Source organism: Lathamus discolor, chromosome 3 (genome assembly GCF_037157495.1).
Source record: "Lathamus discolor isolate bLatDis1 chromosome 3, bLatDis1.hap1, whole genome shotgun sequence".
Taxonomy (NCBI): domain Eukaryota; kingdom Metazoa; phylum Chordata; class Aves; order Psittaciformes; family Psittacidae; genus Lathamus; species Lathamus discolor.
In genome coordinates, this window is record NC_088886.1 from 120644853 (window position 1) to 120662323 (window position 17471).

The 17471-nt window shown below is 37.2% G+C and overlaps 1 protein-coding gene across 1 annotated transcript in view; it reads right to left on the reverse strand.

Annotated features, from left to right (window-relative positions):
* Positions 1-796: 796 nt before the first annotated feature.
* CCDC93 (coiled-coil domain containing 93) overlaps positions 797-17471 on the reverse strand; it is a 50526-nt gene continuing 33851 nt past the window's right edge. Inside the window, exons 16-23 of the mRNA XM_065671343.1 lie at positions 16826-16897; positions 15642-15713; positions 15263-15371; positions 12010-12092; positions 8865-8902; positions 7372-7456; positions 3384-3497; positions 797-1965 (exon numbers count right to left, since the gene is read on the reverse strand). Of these exons, the coding sequence (XP_065527415.1) occupies positions 1912-1965; positions 3384-3497; positions 7372-7456; positions 8865-8902; positions 12010-12092; positions 15263-15371; positions 15642-15713; positions 16826-16897 (627 nt within the window). The 3' untranslated portion in view covers positions 797-1911. The remainder of the gene's footprint in view (positions 1966-3383; positions 3498-7371; positions 7457-8864; positions 8903-12009; positions 12093-15262; positions 15372-15641; positions 15714-16825; positions 16898-17471) is intronic.

Genomic DNA, 17471 nt, shown 5'->3' on the forward strand with positions numbered 1-17471 from the left:
GAGGGCAAAGTTTGCATACATAAATAATGTCTCCTAATATCAAAGCTGACTACAGAAAATCTGCAAGCAGCACTCAGTGCAAATGTCCCTCTTTGGAGGAACTCTGTCATTTTTTTCCTTCTTTGAATGTGCTTGGCATCCAATTTTGCCTTCACTATTTTACTAACTCTAGGAAGACTGACTTTTTGAATAAAGACATCCAGTCACTAACTAGTGTGGGGGAGCAAGGTACAAGCTGGTTCAGCAGAAAGGTTTTCTTTCTTTGTACTGAAGGACCAGGAAAAGTGTTTCAGAATGCCACAAAACCATAGTCTTGTTTATGAGAGGGTTGAACCTAGTTGACCACAGTTCCGGTAGCTCACTGCATCCTACCTGCACAGAACAATCTCCTCATGCAATGCTTAACAAATATCCATGCTTCTCCATTTTCAATGCCGCAGAGTTTGCATACATTCATGTGCTAATACCAAACTTTGGTGTATTCAAGAGCAGAACCAAGTGTTGCAGTATGATGAGCTTGTCCGGTCTTCACTGAGAATACTGTATCTTTAGCAGATAATTACAGAAGACAAATAAAACATTCCAGGGACCTTCTTTGGTAGTTTGTGCCAAATACCAGAACATCAAGCTTACCAAGCTTACCAAGGAGGAAAAAAACCATTACCAATTCCATGGACACATGAAAACATCCTTATGAGTGAATGTTAACACAATCTTTCAATGCGCTTCTAATTAGAAAGCATGTTAAGGCTTCCAAAGCAACTTCCACCTTAAAAATATGATAGCAGAAGGTCACTGGATTCCAAACATTCTTTATTTTATATTTGCTGCCATAGAAAGTAACCAAAGAGCACTATTATCAGTGTTACTGGTGAAAAAGAACATGGGGATTCTTTCCCCTGAAGATGTGATTTACATTAAGAAGTCAGTCCAAAATCCTGATGTTAAGTACAAAAAGCAACTGTTTGAATTATAAAATACTGTATATACAGATATAAAAATGTTTCAGAAAGTGTTCCACAAAGTTTCTAAACTTTCAATAGCAAATCTTCAGCAGGGTAAATAAACTGTTGTCTTCAAAGGTGAACATCAGTTCATGGGAGGAGAAGGTCTGAATCTTTTTTTTTCCTATATTACAGGTGACACAGGCTCTGATTTTATCCCAGCCAGGCATAAAATGATAATCCTAGTGACTAAGGTGTTTTTTCCTGGAGCTATTAATTTAACAAGTACACTCTCTCTATATATAAAAATGAAATTTCAAAGAAATTTATACAACAGCTAAACTTTATAAAAATATAGATCTATAATTTTACACCAGGAATTACGCAAGGCAAGTTTCCATTTTTTAGAAATTATTTTTTATCCCTTGGAATCTTATCTATGGCTAGAGTGTAAACTAAAACAATGTGAAGTCATTAGCTGGTGAATAAAGTTTCAAGAATCCCATTTTGTGGCATGTTTTTAGCCAAAATTAACAAGCCGCTGCACACTGCAGGGCTCAGCTTGTTGGTACTGGATATATTACACAGTATATATCTATCTATTCCAGAATCTTGACCTAATTCAGTGCTAAAACCCAAGTAAAACACATCCCCATTGTTCTTACTGGGGGGAAAAAAAAACCCAAACCCAAACCCAAATAAATAAAAATTAGACAATATTTCTATTTTGCTGTACTGCATTAACTCTTTACTGTGCAGTGGAGGCAATAACAAGGAATACAGCCAGTGATGAAGGAATGTAAAACTGAATACATACTGGAAAAAAAACCCCACTTTTATAGCTGTGCATATATATATTTTATATATATATATCTATATATATCTACATTGCAGTTATAACTGTCACCTCACAAAAGAGATTCAATGGACTGAACAATCATCTAGAAACTTCACCAGCTGAAGTCCTTCAGGAAGAACTGGCTTTCAGCTTGGACAGCAGTATTTCATTCTTACGGCATTCCTGTTAACAGAAATCAAACAGATAAGGAGGCAGTCACTCTTTACTAGTTACATCTTCACATCAGCAAAACTAAACCCTTTTATTTTGAGTGATCTCCAAGTAGTCTGGAGTGAGTGATGAGCTGAAAATAATTCTGATTCATCCATAATGGTATTCAAATGGTAATATTCATTAAACTTTCATTTGTTAAACATTTATTAGACATTCAAGCCAAAAGGAATGCTGCTTGTCCGTTCATCTGAAGTTCATAGAACTATAGAATGGTTTGGGTTGGAAGGGACCTTAAAGATCATCTAGTTCCAAACCCCTGACATGGGCAGAGACACCTTCCAGTAGACCAGGCTGCTCAAAGCCCCATCCAGCCTGGCCTTGAACACTGCCAGGGATGGGGCAGACACAGGTTCTCTGGGCAACCTGCTTCAGTGCCTCACCACCCTCACTCACAGTAAAGTTGTTACAAGCAACTAAAGCAAATCTTTTTACTTACAAATTAAATACATTTGAAACCAAGATTACTTTTAGCTGACCTGGAACGTCACAAGACGGTCTGCAAAAATGTCAGTGTTAAGGGCACAATTCTGGGTGAAGAAATATATTTACATAGTACATGCCACCTGGTTTCAATACCACAACCGCGACTTCATTTATTTTTAAGGATTGCAAGGTTCAGTAGAAGTTACTTCCCAAGGCAGCAGAAGAAAGATCAATTATTAAAAAAAAAAAAAAAATCCACCTAACTTCTGCAACTATGATGTAAAATTCTGTATGTCAGAAGAGCTGAATATTAGCTGAACAGTACCTATGCCCTAGTGTGTATCATCCAAAACAGGAAGGAACTGTCTCAGCACAAAGCAGAACAAATTACAGAAAGATGTTTTTCCTCAAAAAGTTGAAACCGAATGACTGTTTTGCTTGGCAGCACTTCTTTGTCATTCATTATCATGGACGCAATAATTAAGAGAAACACATTATGATTAAAAGCTTGGAAAAGGCTAAATTAACAAAGTGTTAAACATGGCTTTCACAGTGGTTAGAAAACAAGGTCAGTTCCTAAAGGCATTTATCACTACTGAGACTCTGGATTCCCTCCCTTATTCTCATGCATTTTCACAACCCTCTTTGCTCCAATACCTAACTGCCCGCAGATCTTCAAGAGATTCCATTTGGAAACCTAAACATACAGCTTGCTTTATAACAAATGTTCCTTCCCCTGTAACATGGAGGAGTAGGCTAATCTATGAATGAAAAAAGAATTTCCAGAATCAAATTCAAGAGTCCAAGAAGGATGCGGAGATTACCACCAAGAGGCATTGTGAACATGGTGCAGTAAGCATCGTGTCAGGGAATCTTGTACATATATTAATGCACAAGTCAAGCCAAAAATGGGTCACTGAACAGTTTAGCAAAAATATTCTTACCTCTTTAAATTCTTTCACTGTTTTAAAATAAAGCCTCTGTTTCTCTAGAAGCTCTAAATATTCATCATTCAACTGGTCTCTTCGCATTTTGTTTTCTTGTTTCTTCTTTTCCATCTGTTGATACACAGGACAGACAAGAGATCATTATATACATTGTATAAGGAATATATACACACATATATATGCGCTATATAAGGAACAATTATCTATGCTAGACAATGGGAGACAGGTGCTTCGTAAGTGATAACCCTGGCTTGTGCTTTAAATGCAACAAACATTTAGGCCAGCTTTTAAATTAAAAAGCTAACACTGAAGTCTCAGTACCAGTGGTACTAGTGGTAGCATTCAGAGTTAAATTACAGCTCGCATCTCTGCAAGCCAGGAATCCTGCTCACTGAACAAGCCTATTGCAATGATGACACAGTGAAATTATTAACAAAAACTCTCAAACAACCAAAACAATAAATAAATGAAAAAAAAGATTCCTGATGCAACACAGATCTTGTTTTGGTTGTTTTGTTAGCTGTATCAAATGGGGAGGGCAGGAGACATCTTTGCCTTCCTATGCAATGCTGTTCTTGCTCAAGACCCACTCATAGGAAAACTCTTTTCTTTTTTCTGTGTGTCAAAGTTGTGACAAACGTAACTTCAGTCCGTAAATGTGAAGGGGATTGGTTCTTATTCTAGGATAGATTGCCTTCTCTCAGGGATAGTTCTAATGAAGTTCTTCCATCATAGCATCACAGACAAGTTTGGTGCTCATCTGGAGAGTCAGATTTTCTCTCCATCCAGTGCTAAGGCACAACCACATAAAAAAGAGCCCTACTGTATTCCTCTTCCCCAAAATTATTTTTGCATACTCTGACAAGCTTTCACCTCCTAAACTTTGATAGGGAAAAATGCAATTCTAAAACCTGCAAGAATCCCCTAAAGCCCAAACAAGCATGTAATTACACAGCAGAACTTGCTGCATTTCTAGATTTCCATATCAACATTGATCTTACTGATATGGATAAAACAAATGAATTGATATGGTTAAAAGAAATGAGCAGATCCCAAGCTTTCTCTGCATATGAACACTGCTGACAAGGTGCATCTCCTTTACAAAGCTACCTGCTGTCCAAAAGATATGTACTCTCTACTAATATAACCTATCAGGGCCAGTATGCTTTTAAAGTTATGCTTGAGGAAGACGCAGCATCACATGTGTTAATGCAGAAAAAGGTATTATCATGTGCACCCCATCCCTGAGGATGAGGCTAAAACCAACATTGCTAGAACACCTAGATTTTGTTTAGAGATAAGGCCCTATTACTGTCCTTTGATAAATCGTTTCCTTTATGCATGACTATCACACATCTCCCAACATACTCCTCATAAAGGAAACTGTCCTACTCTGTCCTCAGCAAGTCTCATGAGTATCTGTTATCACACTGAAATGCTTGTTCACGAGTTACTTGTCCTTGGTAGCAAGTATATTTGATTTCTCCTTAGGCCTGTTTTACAATGCAATTACATATTATGGGCTTTGCAAACTGAAATTTCAGGTAGAAGGTGTACGGTCTTCAGGGCTGTACAGCAAAGTGGATGTACTGTGAGCACTTTGAATGCACAGCAGATAAAAGCTGAATAGGTAAGACTAAACCATGATGGGGATGAATAACCCTTGCAGTGCACAACTAGTCTGTCTATTGAAAAAGTCATCCAACAGCCTAGGCAAAGAATAAGAAAACCATCCCTTCTACTGTAGAGCTGTTCCCCAAGGAATCATGTGAATTGTTAAAACTTTTTGAGCATCCATTTGTTGTCAGTATATTCACTGAGAAATCAACATCAGAAGGCAGTGAATGATTATCTACTCCATCACTAACATTTTTTTTTCCTAATCAAGATAAGCTTAGCTTTTTCATTCAGAAAATGTTTTTCTCCATTAGTTGTCACTGCCACCTCCTGCTGACCCAAATACCTGCACCTAGGAATGAAATGTCATTTTTGACCTCTCACAATATGCCAGTGGCTAAACTGCTAGTGCAGGAGTGAGGCACAAGTGAAGTGAGCTGCCACAGCTTTCAGCAACCATCAGAGATGCTGAAATTGTCTTTTCCCCCCAAATAATGAGCCATCTGACATGATAGCTCCCATTCATTTCCCTCTCCCTTATCTGTACAAGCAGATTTTTTATTTGATTTATTAATATATTTGAGAATATATTAAGAAAGTCCAGAATGATTTCATGGACCTAAAAAGACTGAAGAGTTCAATTGCAAGAACATGAAGTCAGTCACAGCAGACCTCTCAGTCTGCTGTCACTCCTTACACTTGCTTGGCTGTTGCATGTTACGAAGACAAAACAGAAGACAAAATACTGAACTCCTGGACAGTTTCAATTTGGAGCAGTTGTGTGCTGCAGCCATTAAAATAATGTCATTCTTCCAAAACAAAGATGTATAATCATCTCACAGTGAAGCTTATCTTCACTAGTCAGAACTGCACTGTTCTATTTTCATAACCTCGGTTTGATGCAAAGCCAGTCATGTTAAAAGCACTGAAGATAGAAAGATGATCCACACATACAACCACCAGTATCATTATCCTTTTTGCTGTCATTTTGTCCTCTCTGAAAATAAGAGGTCAAGCAAATAAAAATAATTCACTGCAAAAAATGGCAATGAACTAGCCACTTCTTCAAACACAGTGGCCTATAGTGAACATCATAAATTCTTAGAGTAGAGTTTATTAGTGCAAAAGCTTTATTACAGCTTGAGCTGCACCCCGTTCTGTTTTTTTTCTATATACAAATGCTTATCATACTTGGTACTTGAAAGTTTTGTTTAATAAATAAAACAGCCCAATACCTGGACAGACTGCACTTTCAGTACATACTCTATATTGATTCACAGTCTATCATACTTCCATCTGAACTCAAATAAAAAACAGCTATAATCCGCTACCAAAAATCTTGTGCCTCTACAGAGAAAAGAATCTCAGAGCCCTTTTATGTGACTTAGGAAAATATCAATATATTTGCATATGAAAATAAAAGAGTACACACAATCACAGAATAGTTTGGGTTGGAAGGGACCTTCAGAGATCATCTAGCCCAACCCCCTTGCAATGAGCAGGGACATCTTCGACTAGATCAGGTTGCCCAGAACCACATCCTACAAGTTAGTAACTATCATTACAAAGAAGTACTTGAGCCAATTCATTGTATGCAAATAAGCCTGTGGACAGCTTTACTTGGAGCCGCTGCTGGACCTCATGCTTGCATTGCCCCAAGCAACAACACAAGTCCACTGAGGCTGTGCTTTTACAAAACAGCTCCCAAATGTTACCAAAGGCAGTTTTGCCATCTTTGAGTGAGCACTGGGGCTCTGCTCCCACACAAACACCTTTCACTTGCTGTATGGACACCACACACGTGCTAAGCCTTTTCTAAATCAGGTTAAAAACAAGAAAAAATAAAACCACCACCAACAAAAAACACACAACAAAAAGAAAAAAAAACACCTGAGTGGATTCAACAAGGTGTCAGATGACTGCTGCAACTGGCACAAAGCAAGCTGATGGCTGGGACTCTTGTGAGGTGCTGCTGACCCTCTTCAGCAGCAGCAAGCAGCTTCAGTCAGCTCCACCTGCCTGGGGAGCCGTACCTGAGACACAGGTCTGACTGTCCCCATGAAATCCAAATAGAAGAATTCTCATTGACTTCAGTGACACACAGCTGTTTTCAAGCATCTAAATCACTACACTGACAATAATGAAGCTTCCTGGCAGGAGAGAAAAAAATTACAATACCTCTGCTCTATTCTAGTCAGTAACATTTTAGTGGTGAGAAGTTTCTTATGAATGTGAAAAGAAATACTACTTGTTATTTGCTTGCTCAATTTGCAGCTCACATAATGGACTTCTCCATGCACAGGTTTCCAAGAGGCTTTTCTGAAATATTTCCCAGGTTTTAGCATAGAAAGTGTGAAGAGTTTCTGACCTTCATTCGATTCTGTTTGATGCCTTCTACAATCTGCTCCATCTGCCGTAAAAACTGCTCCCGAGAACCAGAAGATGACATTGCTCTGGAGAGAAAAAAAAACAAAAAAGGTAACGACTGACAGGGATGTGGGATGTGTCTCACCTACAGTTGTCTTACGCATTTACCCATGTCCAAGAATTCACATTGCTTAGTGTTCTATGTAAAAAAATTCATCTTTTTAATCACTCATTTTGGGTAGCACTGCAGCTCTTCAGCTGGTATAAACTATCAAAGAGATGGAAAGGGAGACTTCAGAGCTCATCACAAGTGTTCTTCCTGTCAGTTCAAATCTGTTCCTTTCCCTCATGTGTTGTACAGAAATAAATTGCTATTAGCTAACCAAAAGCACAAGCTTTTAAAACCAGCTGTTGTGAATATTAAAGAGTGTAGAGGACTAGAAGATAGGGAAATATTCTAAAAAAAATAATCTCATGCCCTAATAGGGAAAGCCCAGAAGTAATTTTAGATTTTCTCTCAAACAGCTAAATGTAATGAAAGAAAATACAATGCCCACATACCCACCCACCCAACAAAAAATCCAAACCCAGGTGTGAATTACAGTATCTGTTTCTTCTGCCTGGACAGAATCAAAAGGATCTCATCACTGAGCAACACAGATCTACAATCCTTGCTGCAAAGGAAAAGAGCTGAAATACTTAATTCCTGCATTTTCTTGTAATTACAAGTTTTGCACATCACAAGCAGGAAAAAAGAATTTAAAATAAAAAATTCTGACTAAACACAGAAGGAAGCAGTTGGATCGAAGCAAGTAAAGAGAGAATTACTCTGAGGAAAACAAAACAGAAACCAAGTAACCAACAAAAATGAAGCTTAGAATTTCAGAACAGAATTACAAAATGATATAACAGGAAGATTTGTTTAAAACTATTAAATGGACATCCCCTCCCCCATGACTCTCCCCAAAAATTCATACTGGATTCTTTTTAAGTCAAAATCCCCCAGAGAAAAATAAACACTGGCTGCACTGCAGACTGATATTCGAGCTCAAACTTCCAAGGAAACCACAATTTTACCTAAAGATTTCACACTACATCAAACCCTTTAAATACAGAATTAGTTTACAAGAAATATGTCTAAAAATATATCCGAGTCTAATGTTTTGTACCTAATGTAATAACCACAACTTCACAAATACAGAAAAATATTTAAATTAATGCCAGGAAAATGACGAGTACATGATTTCTTTCCACAACTGCAACTGAAGAGACAGATATTAAAAACATATGTTGGCTATAAAAGTTAGGTAATTCCAAGTCCATGATTCCCCAAACATTGTCTTAAACAGTATTAAGCTATATAACTATTTTATAAACTAGTTTATAAAAACTTCTAACATATTTTTAGTCTCTACAACTCATGCCCACTCCCATTTTTCCAAACCAGCCGTATGACTCATTGCAACTATCAAGAGAAAAAGAACCATTACTTACTGATGAAAGTTGTCATGAATAGAATTCAGTAAGTTAACCTGTGAATTAGAAGAAGAAGTTGTCCTTTCTGGCATGACTTTTGATGGACAATAAAACGAAATTTAGTTAAAAATATTGACTACATGTATATTCCCCTGACAAGAAGACAGCTGTATGAAAACCACCATAAGGTTACTTTCAGCACTGAAACCACAAGACCATGTCAACCAAGACTCCCCATGTCACCCCACCAAACCACCACAACAAGGAGTAACTCCCCACTGGCCACAAGTAACTCAAATTGTATTTAACAGTACTGAAGATGCTAGCTTTGAAGCTATTAGCAGCACAGCTGCATCAAGAAGCTGCAATTGGGTCATCAGCCTAAAACATGAGGAAAAAAACCCAACAAACAAAAAAAACCTCAACAGAAAAAAAAAAACCAAAACTTATTTCTGCTTCTGAGACTGGAACAGCGTCTCCACACACTACCCTAAAGACTCACCAAGTTCTGCAGGAACAGGAGGTGAATTCAGGCACTCCTTTCATTGTGCAGATGAGTTTTACAGGTTTCCACAAACAGCCATGCATCATTACTTACTTTCCTGGCATTTTACAGGCTGTTTAAAGACTAAGTTCTAACAAGTACAGAATGGCATTTTACATGCATGGCTTCTCTTATACTAAGATTGCACTGAATCAAGACAGAAACAGAAATTTGTAACAGGCATCAGGTATCTTTTGTTGCTCTCAGTATAAACTCACCCACCTAATTAAACTATACGTAGAATATATTCTATGGAACCACCTTTGATTTTTTTTCTTGCTTTATCTATATTGCTGAGAGTACTAAAATTCACCAAGTAGCAATTAATGTGATTCTGTCTTTTGGCTTTGAATATTTCTTGCAAGTCTCCTGTGGTTAAATTTTCCAAGCAGTTTCTCCCTTTGATGAATATTTTAAAGTGCTCTGTACTAAACAAACCAGAGCTTTGCAATCAGAATAACTTACTCCACTGCTATGGAAAGCTAAATTGATCTCTCCCAAATCAAAATCTCTCTTCCATCTGAATGAGACAGTGGTAAGCATGTGCATGGCAGAAACTGCAGTTCTTCCTGACCTTACTTTGAAAAATTCAAACAGAAATTCTGCACAGACTCCAAAGCAGCCAAGATGCTTAAAAATTAGTGTTACTTAGAGGAAAGAAATTATTGCATGACTCATCAATATTTGCCAAGTCCACATCCCTGCCTCAAGATACTTCCAATAAGTGAGTTTAAGAATATAATTATAGTTTATACAGCAAAAAATTTAAGTCATGAAAAGTAATACTGCACAGCTATTGCTTAGTAAGAGTGCTGATGTGTTATATTACAGGCAGTAAAATCAGTGTATAAACCACAAGTCAAAGACATGAAAAAAGTTTACAAGCATTTAAAAAAATTAATCACAAAATATGATTAAAATATGAAGCATACTCAAGAGACCTTTCATGTCAGAACTAACCTTTGTAGCCAAAATGTCACTGTTAACAGTTGCTACTATTGTTATTTTAAAGCAATTATGCTCATAGTATTTTATGAAAGGGCTGGGTTTGTGAGGAGAAAGGGGGAAAAAAAAAAAACCAACCAAACCAACAAGAGAACAAGACAAGAAAAAGCACAAGCATATTCCAGAAATCTTTGTGAGGCGCTCATGCCAAAGGCATCTTTTTCACATTACTAGACAGTATTTACTTGCTGAAACCTTGTTCTAATATTGAAAGCAACACAAGGAAACTTCCACTATAGTCTACATTTAAAAAAAGGCTGCATCAGAAGACATTCAGAAACCTGTCTCATGATTGACATCAAGCTAAAATACTCCTAATTTATTTGTCTTTTTAAACTATATTCATCTAAGTAAAGCCTGGAACTGGGGAAAACGCAAACACCCCCTACTCCCAAGACACTGAACTGTATTTGCAATACTCCCAACTTATACAACAATGAAATACATCTGCTCTTTATTCTGTTCACTGTTTTTTATGTGCCATTACAAAAACAATCTTTGTATGCTTTTTAAATTTGCAAGCTTGCCCTCAGAAAGAAAAATCTGCATAAAACTAACCTTGGGGAGAATTTAAAGTAAGATGAATTTAGTAGCTGCTAGTCAATGTAGTATTTTAAATCTGGTACATTGTTACCTGCAACTTGCTGTATTATGAATACATTTAACTATTTGGAATAAGAAAATAAAACCAATGAAAGACCACAGGAAAACAAAGCATGTGATAATCTTCTTACAGACTTAGGTAAGGCATTTGCTAGGACTCCTGGCAGCCATTATACAACCTGCTCTTGCACAGGGGTGAGGCACTGGAACAGGTTGCCCAGAGAAGCTGTGGCTGCCCCATCCCTGGAAGCATACAAGGCCAGGTTGGACGGGGCCCCTAGGAACCTGGTTGAGTGGAAGGTGTCCCTGCATGAGGCAGGGGGGTTAGAACTAGATGATCTTTAAGGTCCTTTCCAACCCAAACCATTCTATGATTCTAAGTATCAAAACATTATCTATTTTACAAGTAATGTTGTAATTCTTAGTAAGCTCTGCCTGTCATTAAAAAAAGAGAGAAAAAAATCAAGATCATTTAATTAAGTCAGCCCCCAAGAAGGGAGGGGAAAAAAAACCCAAAACAACACATTGCTTTCATGGAAACTACTCTTCTGACCCCAATCCAGTAGAATCACCAGCAACTTCAGTGTGGTCAGGCTCAGACCCTGAAAACTAACTCTGATGTTGCTGACAACAGCTAGAATTTGCTCTCCAAAAGCTACTGGGTTTTCACTGGTTCACAATAAGAGATATTGACCAAATCGAGAGAAAAAAAAAAAAAAAAAGGAGGGTAACTTGGTCCTGTAATACCAAGACAGAGATATTTGCTAATCAAATATTACTAACGTTTTGTGAATGCAGTGAGTAGTTTAAACATGCTGTACTAATAGCACTTACTTTACAGCACAGACCATTTCCCCCTCGATGTCAGAAATATTCTTACAAGTCAGTTGTTTCATTTTCACTTAGACTGTTAACTCTGCTCTGCCACAACTGAATGTGGTGAAAGCCAAGTAGAAACTCTCTTTCTCCACAGACTGAATATTTAGGAAACAGTGATTAACATTTTCTTACCTCCTTTTCCAAATATACTTTTTTATCATCCAGTGTATTATAAAGAGTAAAGAACTGCTTCGTTTCTTTGTGTGTTGCTGAAACTGCAAACAAAAAAAAAAAAAAAAAGGTAGAATAATAAAAGAGCATGAGGTGAAATGAAATCTGTAAAAATACTTTGTCAGCTTCACATAACATACTTTCCACTATCAATAATGGCACACTTTAATACACTCTGGAAGGACATGCCCTCTGCATTTAAATCTCCAGCAGGGTTTGCAGCTATCAGATTTTATGAGAACACCACAGCTCAGTGTTTAAATTAAGCCTCAACTGCTGACAGAATATATGTTGGCACTACCAGCTGTGCTTTCTCGATACTCTGTTCACGCTTCTTTCATAAGCTTTACCCTTGTATCATACAGCCCGCAGTGCTGCCAACAGTTGCCCGTGCATAGCTTGTCCATTGTGGTGGAGAGGCACAGGCTGAGCAGGGACAGATAGGAAACAGATAATCTGATAGCACTGTGTGGAAAAAAAGTGCATTGTATTATATATTTCAAGTTAATCACGTGCAAGATGCCCATGATTAAGAAAGCTCTTACTGCTTTACAGCCTTTTTTCTCTTCTTACAATTTAGAATTAAATAATGCTTTCTTTTCAAATACTTTCTGGTTTAGGTGATTATAGCAGATGTTGGTCACAGCTCAGTGGGGTAGGTAAAGCTCAGACATGCATTCCCTCAGATGATGACTGATACTCAGATATGCAAAGTGTTCATCTATTTTTTGGTTCTTCAATGCCTAAAGAAACCTAAAATATTTGTGATTCTCAAGGGAAGAGTTCAACCGAGAAGGAGAGTTGGCAAAAATTGTTACGGCTAATATATCAAGCACTGTGTAGAATCTTAAACCTGGAAAAAAGGTATGGGTTAAAAAAGATAAACCTGAGTGAAACCATGCTTATTACATTAAACTCTGAAGGCTAACAAGTTCCCATCTTTAGATAAAACCCTTACTGAACTGATATGCTAGACTAAGCTTCTGAATGGAAGCATTTAGAGACAGCATGACTTCCCCTACCACATCACATCATCACTGAACATACAAATTTTGTAAGAAATACCAACTTTTGATTTGAACAATTCTGTTCTCCAGCTGAAGCCCAACAGCAACCTACAGCTCAAAGCTGAATGTTTTAATGACTGCCGCTTCTGCAGTAATGAGATGTTGGGGACCAAAGAGCTTTCTCATTGCTACAGTATGATTGTGACACATGTTCTACACATGCTGTAGCCTTGAGAAACATACTGAGTACTGGGAGCCTGAAAGCACTGAAGAACTCAGTAAAGCCTGGAACAGGCTGACAAATTAGTAAGGGCTGTTCAGCACATTCCACAAAGATTTTCCAAATGCTGAAATAAAGCTACTTTTTGAAGAACTGCATGAATACAAGGATCTCCAACAGGCTTACTTCTGGTGTGCTCTAGTAGTTTGGTTTTTGCAGGCCTCGAAGATACATTTCCCTAACCATTTCCTTCTTGCTGCTCTTCACTTTCTGGCAGCAGCTCTGGTAGTCACACATCTTTTATGAGTGGATTCTACACACCAACTCAGAAGAAAACTTTTCAAGGCTTCCACTGGGTTAGAAAGTTGTACCATTTTATAGAGCCTTGCAGGCACACACCAGAGCCCACATAAGGTAAGACAGGCAAAGCAAGAAGAGGAAAAAGGAGTCATTTAGCTCACTGGTTCTCTTGAAACCACAGCTTAATGTTCTCAAGGAAAGAGGTTCAGTTAGGTCAGAAACAAAACAGGAAATTCTAGTACAGAATCACAGAATCGCTGAGACTGGAAAGAATCGCTGAGACTGGAAGGAATCGCTGAGACTGGAAGGAATCGCTGAAGACTGTCTTGTCCCAACACACCGTAGATCAAAGTTTGAAAATACCAGGTTTTGGCAATTCCAAATATCACCTGAATCTGGCTGAATGAAAAGCCTCTAAAAACTAATACAGTTCATAGGCAGACTTGCTAGAGGTTTTCAGATCATTTTTCCAAAAGCTTAGCTTGTACAATGCAAGTTCCTGGCTACAACTGAGCAGTGTGTTACGGTAAGTAACTACACGTATTTTGTACTATAGAAAACAAAGTACCATAAAATTCAAAGCATCTTAGATCTACAAAGCTTCCTAAGTCTTTTCAATCTTAATCTTTTCTTTACTTCATATACAAACGAAGCCCCCATCTTCCAAGCAGGCAGATGCTCTGAGCATAGATTATTTGTCTGAAGTCACTTTGACATAACGGAGAAAACAATCTGTAGAAAATTTAATGCAAGACAAAGTTGTCTTTATAGCTGGACTTGATTAAATAAACTGCACAGTATGTAAGAAGCAAAGTGGCAGAAGGAAGTACTGGATCTGTACTCACTAAAGAAGTATATCTATTCCATGCATTGAATCAGGTAACACATGGAAGATACCACATGATTATGTCACCAGAGATGCTTCATCAGGGCAAAGGATTTGCATTAAAGTTAGATAAAACCTTCAGAACTGCTCAACCTTCAAGAGCTTGGTTCACACACATATTTCGTAAGTGCAAAATATCTTTAGAACACTAGCTAGTTCTTCTTGATAGAAACTTATTTTAGCTTATGCTAATATACCGGCCTGTTATCAACTTAATGGAATAACTTCAAAATTTCTCAGTTTGTATGTTCCATACCATTTATGCACAGGAAGTGCACAGCATACACACACCTATGCAAAAATTCAACTAAGCACATTTACCTGGTTTATAACATCTTATCATAAAAAAGTTACAGACAATTTGTAGTCTAATCCTACCAAGATATTGCAGGATATTTATTTTGACATAGTTTGCTTCAGAACCAGATATCTCATGTCAGTGAAAACAATGCAAGCAATCTCATGTTAAGAGCAATTAGTTAAACACACCTCAAATTTACTGAAACCTCATTTGTACATGGTGAATTAAGGACTTTCTAAAAACACATTATCCAAAATGACTGAACCTGTTGCAGATAAAATTTACTCCAGAGATCCTGTGCATCAAGTTTCACACTCAAAATTCTTCTAGCCAGTTTATAAAAACCTTGAAAATAGGGTGTATAACATGACTACCAAAAGGTCCTTAAGAGATCACAAAGTTAGCAAGTGCTGTTGTTATATGCTATATGCTTAAAAATGCAATTGCCCTTCTTTCAGGGCTTTAGCTTTCAGCAGGATGTTCCTGCTAGATATACATACCCTGACTGTAAAGTTCAATAAATCTCTTCTGATACTGTGTTAGCTCAGCTCGGCTGGGTACTTCATCAATCTTGCGCTGCAAAATGGCTATTTCTCTGTTTCTTCTTGCCTGAATAGAAAGTTAGGAGGGGAGAAAACAAAGCCTATTCTTGTTCTCTTCTTAAAATGGATGAAGCCCCCCCCAGCAATATTTTGTTACTAAATAGTTCATTAAAAAAAAAAAACAACATTGGCTGAGGCTCAATTTCTTTTGTAATTGATTTGTAAAAGAAAAAAATATAAAAAAAAAGAAAAACCCCAACAAAAAGTAGTATTAGAAGTTACAAGGTAAGAAAATGTCAATAATTTTGTACAAGTAAATTTATGAAGAGTCACTCACCAGTAACAGACGGATCTTTTGAAGCTTATCTTTCTCAGTTTTGTACTGCTGTTCTATAATCTTATTCGGCTCCTAGAATTTAAGAACCCAAAATAATTGTGAATTACAGTAGCATGAGGGCTGCAGTGCAAAAATATGCAGACTGGGTTTATTTTCTGTATTTGTCCACTTCCCATTTAATGGCTCCCCCAATAACACCACCATTTGCTCATATATTTTTTTAAACAATGATTCATAATCTGCTTTAAAAACCTGACATCTTTTACTGTAAACAAGTGCATTTTGCTGGCTTTTAATACTTCGGTATTTCAGTTGTTAAGGTTTGTCAATAATTTTTCCACTGTTTTATAACAGTCACGCTTTAAATTAAGATATATTATCGGCAGATTGCCCATACTCCTTGTCTGAATGTCTATACTCTGATTCAGTAGGGGAGTTAAGGACAAACATGGTCCAGGACATAATATAAACCCTCTGACATGTATAGATTTCTTGGATTGTGGACTTAAATTTTTAAGCAAGAAAAAGATTATCTGTAAGACTTAGGTTTACATTTTAATTTTTTATTCCGTGTTCAAAAGAACAGCATGAATATCTGTTTTCTATCTGTAACCCACCTCATCTCAGAGGCATTAATATATCAAATGTTTACAAGCTGAAAATACAAATCATTCTAGCTTTTCCTTTTCTGTGCATTATTCGTTGGCATCAGGCTGGATGCACCTGTGTTAAAGCCTAACTTCATGCCATGCAAGTACTGAGCCACTGAAAACTTGTGCTTTCATCCTTCCAACGAATTCACATTTAAAAAAAGAAACAACAACAAAAAACCCCAAACAAATCAACCAAAACAAACATGCTTTCTGAGGAAGATCTGGTTTTGTCAGAGATATGCACTGCTCTTAACACAAGATCCAGAGATTTTCTTCTCTGGTACTATAAAAAAGTTAAAGACACAAAAGCATCGCTAAGTCAGCCCATGGATTCTGCAAGAACAACAAAGAATACTACAGCTATTTTCAGCCTACTGTATTTCTATGATTATTAGCCTGAACTGTGGCTTTACCAGTGGGGAGTGGGGACAGATACTTAAACGCTTACAAGAATGCCCTGAAAGGAAGCAGGGCCTGAATCAACATTTTAAAGCACAAATTGAAAATAAAAACTTACACATTTGTTATTACCTGTTCCTCCCCATTTTCCACTGCCTCAGCTTTCAAATTCTCAATACTTTGTTGTAGTCTCTCCATTTCTTCCTTTAAAACAAGAAAAAAGAAAAAAAGTTGCTCTTAACTGAGACCTATCCTCTTAAAATGGGAAAACAGGAAGCTTGACAACATACACCTCTAATGAGCTGACACATACTTTATATTTGAATTTAAGATTAAACAGCATTCCCTGCTTAAGCATAAGGCATCCATTATTACTCATTATATAAAACTGTCTGCTTTTATCAAACACAGGAACGGATTTATTTCTTAGCTGGATCTAGCATATTTGCAAGTAAAACAACTAATGAGTGACATGGAAAAAGGAACTGAGGAAGCAAAGAAATATTACAGTAGCATCAGCATGACATGGGACTGCAATATACAGCATTTATAAAAAATGAATGAACCTAAAGGTACTTGCAGGTTTCCATTACAATCTTGCAGTTTCCATTACAATTTTTTAGCACTTTCCAAAGCAGTATGTATGGGAAAGTAAGGTTCCTATGATCAGTCTATGCCTCTAGGCACTATTTCCTTTTTACTTCTTTGCATTCTATTGAATCCCACCCACTATTGTTCAAATAGAAGAAAACGAAAACAGTTCTCTCTGATCACGTTT